Source organism: Vipera berus (genome assembly GCF_964194415.1).
Source record: "Vipera berus genome assembly, chromosome: 6".
In the NCBI taxonomy this organism is placed as follows: domain Eukaryota; kingdom Metazoa; phylum Chordata; class Lepidosauria; order Squamata; family Viperidae; genus Vipera; species Vipera berus.
The window spans coordinates 89533552-89546445 of NC_138208.1; the positions used below are offsets into that span (position 1 = coordinate 89533552).

The 12894-nt window shown below is 50.6% G+C and overlaps 1 protein-coding gene across 1 annotated transcript in view; it reads left to right on the top strand.

Moving 5' to 3' along the window:
• The window catches only part of LOC308670304 (rab GDP dissociation inhibitor beta), a gene marked incomplete at its 5' end in the record, with an annotated part of 31990 nt that extends 19769 nt beyond the window's left edge, over positions 1 to 12221 (top strand). The window contains 10 exons of the mRNA XM_081331759.1: positions 2801 to 2908; positions 3192 to 3291; positions 4378 to 4512; positions 6193 to 6391; positions 6742 to 6873; positions 7627 to 7726; positions 9133 to 9304; positions 9467 to 9611; positions 10360 to 10414; positions 10950 to 12221. Of these exons, the coding sequence (XP_081187885.1) occupies positions 2801 to 2908; positions 3192 to 3291; positions 4378 to 4512; positions 6193 to 6391; positions 6742 to 6873; positions 7627 to 7726; positions 9133 to 9304; positions 9467 to 9611; positions 10360 to 10414; positions 10950 to 11105 (1302 nt within the window). The 3' untranslated portion in view covers positions 11106 to 12221. The remainder of the gene's footprint in view (positions 1 to 2800; positions 2909 to 3191; positions 3292 to 4377; positions 4513 to 6192; positions 6392 to 6741; positions 6874 to 7626; positions 7727 to 9132; positions 9305 to 9466; positions 9612 to 10359; positions 10415 to 10949) is intronic.
• Between the last annotated feature and the right edge of the window lie 673 nt (positions 12222 to 12894).

A 12894-nucleotide genomic window follows, 5' to 3' on the forward strand; every position in this document is an offset into this window, starting at 1 on the left:
GCCTTGCAATTTTTTGTCTTCCCGGGCCAACAGCAACAGCTTTCCTTCCGTGCCAATGTGGCAAGGAGAGTTGGCCTCCTAATCCAGCTGGCCCTTTGTCAGAAATATATTTATGGTGGATCAGAGGATTTGATAATATAATAATAATAAAAGTTGGAAGGGACCTTGGAGGTCATCTAGTCCAACCGCCCCCCCCCCGGCAGGAAACCCTATATACCATTTCAGACAAATGGCTGTCCAGTCTCTTCTTAAAAACTTCCAGTGTTGGAGCATTCGCCGCTTCTGGAGGCAGGTGGTTCCACTGGCTAATTGTTCTCGCTGTCAGGAAATTTCATCCTTAGTTCCAGGTTGTTTCAGAGTGGAGACAGTCCTAGGCTTAACCAGTCCTTCAGACGCCTCCATTGTTCCCGTTCTCTCCCGCTTACACCATGAAAAGGGGGGAAAAAAGAAAAAGAAATGGAGGTTTAGGACACAACTTATTTTGAGTGAGAAGCTTCTTGACTTGTTGTAAGCCAAGGTTGTAAGTCAATGGTTGTAAGTCCAGTGTAGTTGCTTTATTGTAGTGCACCTACAGACAGAATCTTGCCAGATGAAAGCAATTATTTGCCTGTTAGGAACACACTGTGACTTGCTGGGTTAGGGTCTGACCTTGCTCTATTCCGGCTCAGGAATTCTGGGAGTTGAAGTCCACGAGTCATGAGGGGGCCATAGTTCTCCCATGCTGGCTGAGGAATTCTGGGAGTTGAAGTCCATGAGTCATGAGGGGGCCATAGTTCCCCCATGCTGGCTCAGGAATTCTGGGAGTTGAAGTCCAGGAGTCATGAGGGGGCCATAGTTCCCCCATGCTGGCTCAGGAATTCTGGGAGCTGAAGTCCGTGAGTCATGAAGGGGCCATAGTTCCCCCATGCTGGCTCAGGAATTCTGGGAGTTGAAGTCCACGAGTCATGAGGGGGCCATAGTTCCCCCATGCTGGCTCAGGAATTCTGGGAGCTGAAGACCACGAGTCATAAAGGGGGCCATAGTTCCCCCATGCTGGCTGAGGAATTCTGGGAGTTGAAGTCCATGAGTCATGAGGGGGCCATAGTTCCCCCATGCTGGCTCAGGAATTCTGGGAGTTGAAGTCCAGGAGTCATGAGGGGGCCATAGTTCCCCCATGCTGGCTCAGGAATTCTGGGAGTTGAAGTCCACGAGTCATGAGGGGGCCATAGTTCCACCATGCTGGCTCAGGAATTCTGGGAGTTGAAGTCCGTGAGTCATGAAGGGGCCATAGTTCCCCCATGCTGGCTCAGGAATTCTGGGAGTTGAAGTCCACGAGTCATGAAGGGGCCATAGTTCCCCCATGCTGGCTCAGGAATTCTGGGAGCTGAAGTCCACGAGTCATGAGGGGGCCATAGTTCCCCCATGCTGGCTCAGGAATTCTGGGAGCTGAAGTCCACGAGTCATAAAGGGGGCCATAGTTCCCCCATGCTGGCTCAGGAATTCTGGGAGTTGAAGTCCACGAGTCATGAGGGGGCCATAGTTCCCCCATGCTGGCTCAGGAATTCTGGGAGTTGAAGTCCACGAGTCATAAAAGAGACAATCCAAGTCCAGCTGTCTCTTTGCACCCTGGCAAAGATTTGCCCCTCCCTCTTGCGAATCTGGACTACAGCCTAACACAACAGCCGGGCTTTATAGAGGAAGTGTGGCAGGGCTTGAGGTGGGGGCCGCATCAGAAGGCAGGAAGGCAGAGAATAACATAGAACAGATGTAGGCAACCGTGGCTCTTTTATGACTCGTGGACTTCAACTCCCAGAATTCCTGAGCCAGCATGGAGGAACTATGGCCCCCTCATGACTCGTGGACTTCAACTCCCAGAATTCCTGAGCCAGCATGGTGGAACTATGGCCCACTCATGACTCGTGGACTTCAACTCCCAGAATTCCTGAGCCAGCATAGGGGAAACTTTGGCCCCTTCATGACTTGGGGACTTCAACTCCCAGAATTCCTGAGCCAGCATGGTGGAACTATGGCCCCCTCATGACTCGTGGACTTCAACTCCCAGAATTCCTGAGCCAGCATGGGGGGAACTTTGGCCCCTTCATGACTTGGGGACTTCAACTCCCAGAATTCCTGAGCCAGCATGACTCAGCTTGGAAACCTCTCCCTTTCCCCTCAGCATGGCTGGCTCAGGAATTCTGGGAGTTGAAGTCCACAAGTCATGAAGGGGCCATAGTTGCCCCATGCTGGCTCAGGGATTCTGGGAGTTGGAAGTCCACGAGTCATAAAAGAGCCCAGGTGGCCTACCCCTGACATAGAATAACGGAGCTGGAAGGGACCTTGGAGGTCTTCTAGTTGAGCCCCCTGCTCGAGCTGGGGACCCCCATACCATTTCAGACAAGCAAAAACCACCAGGAAAGACCCCGGTGGACCTTAAGGCCTGACATCCATCCCGGAGCTCAGAATTCTGTGTTCAGCGCACCCTCTAGCGCAGGGGTCTTCAAACGTGGCTCCTTTTAAAACTTGTGGACTTCAACTCCCAGATTTCCTCAGCCAGGTCTTCAAACGTGGCCCCTTTTAAGACTTGTGGACTTCAACTCCCAGCTGGCTGAGGAATTCTGGGAGTTGAAGTCCACAAGTGGCCAAGTTTGAAGACCCCTGCGCTAGCAATTGGACGGGTCAGCTGAAATGGACTCTTCCGTGGCAACCCCCAGCCTGGAGAGCAGGCCTGCTTCCCCCTTAAGCCGCACTCCTTCCTGTGGGGGGACTTGGGTGCAGGTCACGATCCATGGGGGGGTTCTTGATTTTTTTCTGCTCTCTGCAGGAATGCATCCTCTCTGGCATCATGTCCGTGAATGGCAAAAAGGTCCTGCACATGGATCGCAACGCTTACTATGGAGGGGAAAGTGCTTCTATTACACCCCTGGAAGATGTGAGTGTCCTTCCCTCCCTCCCTCCCTCCCTCCCTCCTTCCTTTCTTTCTTTCTTTCTTTCTTTCTTTCTTTCTTTCTTTCTTTCTTTCTTTCTTTCTTTCTTTCTTTCTTTCTTTCTTTCTTTCTTTCTTCTTCTTTCCTTCAGCTACCTAGATCAACCTTTCTTTCCCCCTTTCCCTTCTGGTTCCCTTCTGATTCTGGTCAGTTTACAGATTTTTTTTTCCTGGGTGGGTGAAGTGCCCAACCCCTCTTAACTCCGCGTCCCCTTCTTCTTCTTAAAAGCTGTACAAAAGGTTTTCCATGCCAGGAGTGGTCCCAGAGTCGATGGGCCGAGGAAGAGACTGGAACGTCGACCTGATTCCCAAATTCCTTATGGCCTGTGGTGAGTGGCTAGAAACGGCCTTGGCTACTTTCTTCTCCTGCTAGAAATAAAACGGGTTTTTCTTTACTTCTTTTGTGTCTCGGGCCTCCGAAAATACTACAGCACACACGGCTGCATGATGGATTTCCTTTATTGATCGCGCAGGTGGGCCTCACTGTTTGGCTATGTTTTCGCAGGAAAAAGCCATTTCTCAAGCCCCTTCTTATTCAAAACACGTCTCTGGAGCGAGCGTGCTGTTTTCAGCTTTGAATTATATCAAATCTGACACCAGAAACAGACTAACAGATGACCTGAGAGCTGCATGTGTTGCTTTCAAACTTACAAAGTATAAGCCAAGGTTAGGCAAATTATCAGCAGGCATACAACAGCAAAAATCACATTGTTCAAAAGCGTGCTAAATGCAGACTTTTACCTTTCAGCAAAAAGTTCCTTGTGTCATTGAAAGCTTTGCCATTGTGTTTTTCTTTTAAGGGAAAAGGCGTTAATGTCTGAGTTGTTTTTGGTAAACTCAACCCTCCGTATTCTGATTAAATTGCCAGGTTGGCCCTTGGTGCATAAATAAGTGGGTTTGGGGTTGCAGTTGGGGCACTTGGTCTCTAAAAGGTTCGCCGTCACTGCTCTAAAATAAGGCGAAGGGCCAGCCATCTGCAAGGAGTATAAATCCTCCCATACCCCGCCCTCCAGTCAGAGCTGAAGAAGCTTCTTGGATGAGAAGCGAAACGTCTTCAAGGAAAAACAAAAAAAATCCAGTTGCCTCTTGAAAAAAAGCACCTTTGGCATGAAAGGAGGTGGGGGCTTTCAGGGGGCTAATCAGCCCCCCCCCCCGGCTGCATGTTCCTCTGGACACCCCTGGCCATGTTTTGAGTCTTTTCTGGAAGGCCAGGAGGGTGAGGACTAGCCTCTTGCGGGGGCAGGATAGGAGAGAATGTTGCACAGAGTGGGGGCAAAGACAGAGAAGGCTTCCTTCCTGGACCCCCACCAGCCCAGAGTTCTTGAACTCTCGGCGTTTGCCTGCCCGACTGGGCTCATACTGGGTAATCCATACTGGACCCTTTTTCTTTTTTTTTCATTTTTTGTCCCCTGCAGGTCAGCTGGTCAAGATGCTGCTGTACACGGAGGTCACTCGCTACCTGGACTTCAAGGTGATCGAAGGCAGCTTCGTCTACAAGGGTGGGAAGATCTACAAGGTCCCTTCGACCGAAGCGGAAGCTCTCGCCTCCAGTAAGCCGATGGGTCTTTCTCTCGATGGATCCCACCAGTGGGTTACAGTGTGGGTCACAAGATCATTGCATTGGTAGGCCTCGGTTGAGTCCCCGTTTTTTGTTGATGAGCAAGATGGTTGGTCAGGGACAGGTTTCTGATTCCGTGCCAGCCAGTGGACCCGGCAGTTGAGTCTGGGGGATCGGAGGAGGAGGAGGAGGAAGAGGGGCCTGGAGAGCCATCAGAGTCGGAGGAAGGCTCTGATGAGCTCCAGGACTTACAATCTGAGGAAGAGCCTGCCCCCTCCACTTGTGCTCAGGCTGAGACCCAGCTGTGCTGGGAAGCTGAGTCAGACTCTGAGGACTCACAGCTGGAAGACATCATAGAGGCTCATAAACTCCGACAGGCAACCAGAGCAGGACAGAGGGAGGCAATGGGGTGACTCCAAGGGCGGAGGAGAAAGCATTGAGAAAGCCACACCTGGGTGCTGTGTAATAAAAAGGGAAGGTGTGGGCGGTGCTGGTTGCTCAAGGCAACCATTGGCAAAGGACTCCAGTTTTTTTTTTAAAATCCCATTTATATCCCGCCCTTCTCCGAAGACTCAGGGCGGCTTACAATCTAAAGCACAAATCAATGTGCTTAGTTTGGTGGGATCATGTTTCGTTTGCCTGGCCCGTGAACAATTCTCCGTTTGAATCGTGTTTTGTTTGCCTTTGCTTTTGGGACATTTTGCAGGTCTGCAAATAATACATGATCTCAGGTCTGCAAATAATATTTTCCTGCGTTTCCAGCCCACTTGTTGGAAGAGGGGTTGGTCATGGTGAGTTAACAAGGACTCACGTAGGCTGGGACAGAACAGACTTTGGGTCCCATTTTACGATCTTTCTTGCCACTGTTAAGCGAATCACTGCAGTTAGGTTCTTAACACGGTTGTTAAATGAATCACTCCAGTTCTTAACACTGTTCTTAAGTGAATCCGGCCTCTCCCATTGATTTTGCTGGGGAGTTGGTCGCAAAAGGAGATCACATGAGCCCGGCACACCGTGCAGCCGTCATAAATGCATCCCACTTGCCGGTTTTGATCGCGTCACCGTGGGGATGCTGCAGTGGCCTTAAATGTGAAAAACAGTCCTACGTCACATTTTTTTTTCAGTGCCGTCACTAAGCAAATGGTTATAAGTTGAGGAATCCCTATACTGCAAAGCAATCTCCAGTTGGGATGGGGGGGAAACTGGCCAGAGCCCACATTTCTGCTCGTCTCCAAGCTCGTGGACTTCAACTCCCAGAATTCCTTATCCAGTCATGCTGAGGGGAAAAGGAAAGGTTTCCATACTGAGCCATGATGGCTGAGGAATTCTGGGAGTTGAAGTCCCCAAGTCATGAAGGGGCCATAGTTCCCCATGCTGGCTCAGGAATTCTGGGAGTTGAAGTCCACCAGTCCTAAAAGAGCCAAGGTGGCCTACCCTTGGCCTAGGCCGCTTTATGACTCGTGGACTTCAACTCCCAGAATTCCTGATCCAGCCATGCTGAGGGAAAAGGGAAAGGTTTCCAAGCTGAGCCACGCTGGATCAGGAATTCTGGGAGTTGAAGTCCACCAGTCACAAAAGAGCCAAGGTTGCCTATCCCTGGACTAGAACAAGCCAGGATAGAAGCGCGCATTTTTCACTCCTGATCACTCAGAGGGCTGTTTTCCCTTTGAAGGTTTGATGGGCCTGTTTGAGAAAAGACGCTTCCGGAAGTTTCTGGTCTACGTGGCCAACTTTGACGAGAACGACGCCCGCACCTTCGAAGGGGTGGACCCCAAGAAGACCACCATGCGCGATGTCTACAAGAAATTTGATCTCGGCCAGGATGTGATTGACTTCACGGGCCACGCCCTGGCCCTGTACAGGACGGATGAGTAAGTGAGAGGGATACCCCTCCCCACCTCGCCTGTGTTGTCCCCCACTTCATCTGAACCAGGGCACTATGGCGACTTTACAACCTGGGAGTTGTAGTCGCCAGGTTATATTGGCCCACCCATGATCTCAACTCTCTTTCTTTCTTTCTTTCTTTCTTTCTTTCTTTCTTTCTTTCTTTCTTTCTTTCTTTCTTTCTTTCTTTCTTTCTTTCTTTTTCTTTCTTTCTTTCTTTCTTTTTCTTTCTTTCTTTCTTTCTTTCTTTCTTTCTTTCTTTCTTTCTTTCTTTCTTTCTTTCTTTCTTTCTTTCTTTCTCTCTTTCCTTCCTTCCTTCCTTCCTTCCTTCCTTCAGCTACCTAGATCAACCTTGCCAAGAAACCATCAACAGGATCAAACTGTACAGCGAGTCTTTGGCGAGATATGGCAAAAGTCCCTACCTCTATCCTCTCTATGGCTTGGGCGAGCTTCCGCAAGGATTTGCCAGGTGAGACCTTCGCTGGGTGGAGAGGAAGTTGTTTGGGCTGCCAGGTCCAATTAACAGCCTTTTATTTTATAATAATAGTAATAATAATAATAGTAATAATAACAACAACAGCAACAATGTTGGAGGGGACCTTGGAGGTCATCTCGTCCAACCCCCTGCTCAGGCAGGAAACCCTAAACCAGGGGTAGGCAACCTCGGCTCTTTTATGACTCATGGACGTCAACTCCCAGAATTCCTGAACCAGCCATGCTGAGGGGAAAAGGAGAGGTTTCCACGCTTGCTGGCTCAGGAATTCTGGGAGTTGAAGTCCATGAGTCATAAAAGAGCCGAGGTTGCCTACCCCTGCCCTATACCATTTCGGACAAATGGCTGTCCCATCTTTTCTTAAAAACTTCCAGTGTTGGAGCATTCACAGCTTCTGGAGGCAAGGAGTTCCACTGGTTAATTGTCCTCATTGTCAGGAAATCTCTCCTTAGTTCTAGGTTGCTTCTCTCCTTGGTTAGTTTCCATCCGTTGCTTCTTGTCCTGCCTTCAGGTGCTTTGGAGAATAGCTTGACTGCCTCTTCTTTGGGGCAGCCCCTGAGATATTGGAAGACTGCTATCCTGTCCCCCCTCGTCCTTCTTCGTTAAACTAGACCTGCCCAATTCCAACCACCGTTCCTTGTATGTTTTAGCCTCCGGTCCCCTGATCATCTTCGTTGCTCTTCTCTGCACTCTTTCTCGCTACTCGTTTTTTTTTTGCTTTGTTGACAGGCTAAGTGCCATCTACGGAGGGACCTACATGTTGAACAAGCCCATTGAAGAGATTGTCGTAGAGAACGGCAAAGTCGTCGGGGTGAAATCGGAAGGAGAGGTAGAGTGAGGCTGGGGTTTTTTTGGGGGGGGGATTTTTCCCCTCTGCTCCGGGGAAAGCAGTCGTGGGAAAGAGCTGAAACGGGATTAACAACTGGTGGTTCATCTCTCCCTCTTTTCCGCGCCTCATGCCTAAAAACCTTGCGCCTTCTTTCCAAAGCGCCCCAAGGTTTTCTTTTTAATATTAAGGAATCGATTGGCAGATCAGGGATGGTTTCGTCATCCAATCAGGGCAACATCACCGGTGCTAGGAGGCAGTGTGTGTGTGTCGGGGTGCTGTGCAGAGGAAGAAAATCTTTATCTTTATCTTTATTATATTTATATACCGTCCTTGGTGCTCTCTAAATTGGGTTGTTTGCTTGCGACCCAACTTGGGAACATCCTCAGCTGTCAATAACACCCTCAGACAAACCATCAATCAGTAACCAACAGTCTAATCAAGGGACACCCCCACCCCCCAAGAACACTCCCACCAACGCTGACAGGGCAAGCCATTGGTATATAAACAGAGAAAAGCCCCCACCCTTCTAGTAGCTGATGATGTCACCTATTTGGGTCAGGAAATGTTTGGAAGGAAACAAGTTCCCAGAGCACCAAAGATTGTTATTCCTCCTCCTCTTCCTCCTCCTCACACACCCCACTCCCTTCTAACACTGATGATGTTCCCTACATGGGTCATGAAACGTCTGCAAGAAGACCACCCAGCTCAGAGAGCACCAAGGATCCCACAGTCCTCCTCCTCCTCCTCACTCCCTCCCTTCTAGCACTGATGATGTTACTTTGTAGAGCCTTGGTGGAGCAGTGGGCTAATGCCTCCTTAAGTAACACCAGCTGCCTGCAATTAGTGCAGGTTCGAGTCCCACCAGGCTCCAGGTTGACTCAGCCTTCCATCCTTCCGAGGTAGGTAAAATGAGGACCCAGATTGTTGGGGGCAATTAAGCTGACTTTGTAATAATGCCGCTTGGTGTGTGTGTGTCAAAGCCCTAATAAGCAGGCATATACATAGAATGAAGGCTACTGCTAAGCTTGTAAGCCGCCCTGAGTCTTCGGAGAAGGGCGGGATATAAATGGAATTAAAATTAAAAAAATAAAAAAATAAAAAAATTGTTGGGTCATGAAACATCTGCAAGAAAACCACCCAGCTCAGAGAGCACCCAGGAAACCACAGTCCTCCCCCTCCTCCTCCTCCCTCCCCTGCAACCCCCCCCCCCTTCCTTCCAGCACTGAGGATGTTCCCTGGTTGGGTCTGCAAGGAAACCACCCAGCTCAGAGAGCACCCAGGATCCCCACGGTTCTGCCCTGAGCTACTACCCACGTTCTCTCCGGGATCCGCCCGTGTCTTCTGCCATTCTCCATCCCTCGGTGGTCTCCAACCTCTTCCCCCTCTCCCCCCCCCCCCGGCCGCAGATCGCCCGTTGCAAGCAGCTCATCTGCGACCCCAGCTACGTCCCAGACCGGGTGAAGAAAACGGGCAAGGTGATCCGGGTGATCTGCATCCTGAACCACCCGATCCGGAACACCAACGATGCCAACTCCTGCCAGATCATCATTCCCCAAAACCAAGTCAACAGGAAGTCGGGTAAGACTCGGGAGGAAGCAAATCTGGCCCTCGGGGTGCGGCGGCAGGGAGGGGGTAGAATCCCTCGGTCGAAGCCCTTGCCAGTTTTGCGGCTTTTGTCTCCGTGCCTTTATGGGGAGGTTTTGCCACCGTTGTGTGTCTTTTTTCTTTTTCTTTTTAAAGACATCTACGTCTGCATGATCTCGTCCGCCCACAACGTGGCAGCCCAGGGGAAGTACATTGCCATTGTGAGCACCACCGTGGAGACGAACAATCCTGAGAAGGAGATCAGGCCCGCCATGGACCTCCTGGAGCCCATCGAGGAGAAGTAAGGCTGCCTGCCGGGTTGGGGCCGAGTCGGGCTACTCGTGCCTTTCTTCCCCCCCCCCCACCTCCCCTAAGCCTGGGGGATTCTGGGAGTGGAAGTCCCCGGGTCTTCCAAGTTGCCGAGGTTGAGGAACACCAAGGCTCAGAAGAAAGAAGAGGACAGAGCACAAGGCCTCACCTCACAGGAAGGGTCCAGCTATAGTTGTTTCCAGGAGGCCGCTGGACTTGTTCTTTTTTGAAGAGGTTTCGCTTCTCGTCCCAGAAGCTTCCTCCGCTAGGGCTGGATGGTGAGGGATGGGAGGATCCCGTCCGAACAGAAGGAAGCTTCTGGGATGAGAAGCGAAACCTCTTCGAAGAAAAAACAAGAAAAGTCCAGCGGCTTCCTGGAAAAAAGAAAAAAAAGCAACTTTGGGACAGCCATGACTTGGGAGGATGGAGAATCTCCACGGACTTTGAAAGACAGGTGGGCTCCCAGAGCTGGCTGGGGAATTCTGGGAGTTGAAGTCCACCAGTCTTACAACTTTGCCAAGGCTGTGGACACCCCTGTCTTAACTCCATGAGATCAAAATGCATCCGATTTGGGGTTTTGCCAAACTCCCAACCCATCGGAGGCATCAGACAGAAATCCCGATATATAGTGTGAAATAAAACCAATTTTGTTGTTGTTGTTGTTGTTGTTGTTGGGTAGGCTGACCACCCTGTTGGCTGAAATCTTCCTGGATTGATCTTCTCTTTCTCCTTCCTTGTAGGTTTGTTAGCGTCAGCGACATGTTTTCCCCAACCGACCTGGGCAGAGAAAGCCAGGTTGGTATGAAGACCGGGTGGGGTGGGGTGGGGGTAGGAGGAAAGCCCCCAACCCCGTTTATGCACCGGTCCTTCCATTTAATTTGTTTCTGATTTTGATGCTTCGTATTTTCATCTTTTTTTTTTGGTCGCGTTTAATTGCCTAATTAAATAATGAGAAGGGTGGAAGGGAAGGAGAGAGAGAGAGAGAGGGAGGGAAGAAGAGGACAAAGGATGGAAGGATGGATTTGGGAAAAGAGGAAGGAGGGAAGAAAGGAAAGGAAGTTTGGAAGGAAGGATTTGGGAAGAGGGAAAGGGAGGACAGAAGGAGAGAACAAAGGGAAGAAGGAAGGAGAAAGGCAGGAAAGAAGGGAGGGAGGGAGGAAGAGGAGGAAGGATGGATTGGGGAAGAGGGAAATGAGGGAAGGAAGATCCAGAAAGGAGAGAGAGAAAAGAGGAAAAGAAAAGGAAGAAAGAGAAAGAGAAAGGAAAGAAAAAGAAAAACGCAAACTCTGATAGCGACAGCCACCCTCTGCCCTTTTTCCACGTCGGCCAGATCTTTATCTCCCGCACCTACGACGCCACCACCCACTTTGAGACCACCTGCGACGACATCAAGGACATTTACAAGAGGATGATGGGCTCCGAGTTCGACTTTGAAGAGATGAAGCGGAAGAAGAACGACATCTACGGAGAGGAGGAGCAGCAGTGAACGGGGCCTGGACGTCTCTCACCCCCCCCTGCCCCGCCCCCCCGGCTCTCGGCCGCTGGCCACCCCCGCACGGAGGACCTTTTTAAGCTGAGCGCCATACGCAGCTCACCGTTGTAAGGCCCTGTTCCCTTCCTTCCTTCCATCCTCCCTCCCTCCCTCCTGCTCTCCTTCCTTCCTTCCTTCCTTCCTTCCTTCCTTCCTTCCATCCTCCCTCCCTCCCTCCCTTCCTCCCTTCCTTCCTTCCATCCTTCATTCCTTCCATCCTCCCTCCCTCCTGCTCCCCTGCCTCCCTCCCTCCCTCCCTTCCTTCCTTCCTTCCTTCCATCCTCCCTCCCTCCCTCCTGCTCTCCTTCCTTCCTTCCTTCCTTCCTTCCATCCATCCTCCCTCCCTCCCTCCCTCTCTGCCCTCCCTTCCCGAATCACATCTCTTCAGATTGAAAGGAGCCTGCACTGCTCAAAACCTCCCTTCCTCTTTTTTCCGATATAATCATGTGTCCATTTCAGGTTGCGGTGTTGTAACACCCACAACTCTCTCTAACTCTCGCTAACTCTGCTCTCAGCCCTTTGAAAAAAGAAAGAAAAGAAGAAGAAAAAATAGCCGGCCGGTTCCAGAGTGTGTTTGTGTGTGTGTGGGGAAAACGGGACACGAGGACCACCAACCCGGGGGGGGGGTTGTGTCTCTGCTAGCTTTCTCCTTTCCCCCCCCCCAGGCTACCATCTTTTTTTCTCCAAACTCCTGGCGGTCCACGCGCCCATATCAGCTTCCCCACCCCCTACCCCCCCCCCAAAAAAAAGTAAATATAAAATCCCATTTCATGCGGCCAAAAGTTCCCGTCGAATCTGCTGTCCTGGCAAAAGCTGCCTTCCGGTTGCCCACCCTTAAGCGGCAGCTCGTAAAAACAAAAAAAATCCCCAACAATTTTGGTTTGTGCTTTTTTTTTTCTTGTTTGTTTGTTTAAATCTCCCCTCCTTAAAATCTCCCCGTCCCTAAGCTTCTCAAAACTTGTTTACATCTGTTGGGACACAACTGCGCCACGAGGCTTCTGTTTGTGTTTTAAAAGTGCTACTAATAAAAAAAAAACCCGAAAAACGAAAAAAACGGTGCCAGCACGAAAATGCCGGCGTGGGCAAGTCCTCTGTGTGTTTGTGTGTGCGCGCGTGTGTGCGTCTCTTCCGTCGTCTGCGTTTCGGGACCGTCTGGCTGGACTGCACTTTTTTTTTTGGGCAGTATTGGCTGGAGGGAGGCTGAGGTTTGGTCAAGCGGAGGGGAAAAGGTGGTGCGTTATTTTCTGTGCTGCCAAGTAAAACCAGTGCACTGATGATGTTGCCTAGTTGGGTCACCAAACGTCTGCAAGGAAACCACCAAGCTCAGAGAGCACCACTCCCTTCCAATACTGAAGATGTTACCTAGTTGGGTCGTGAAACGTCTGCAAGAAAATCACCCAGCTCAGAGACACCAAGGAGCCCACAGTCCTCCTTCTCTTCATCCTTCTCTTCCTCTTCCTCCTTTCTGCAAACCCCCACTCCCTTCTAATACTGAAGATGTTACCTAGTTGGGTTGTGAAATGTCTGCAAGAAAATCACCCAGCTCAGAGACACCAGGGACCCCCACAGTTCTTCTTTCCTTCCTTCCTTCTCCTTTCCACTCCTTTCTAGCAGCGATGATCTCTAGTTGGGTCATGAAACGTCTGCAAGGAAACCACCCAGCTCAGAGAGCACCAGGGACCCCACAGTCCTCCTTCTCTTTATCCTTCTCTTCTTCCTCCTTTCTGCAAACCCCCCTCCCTTC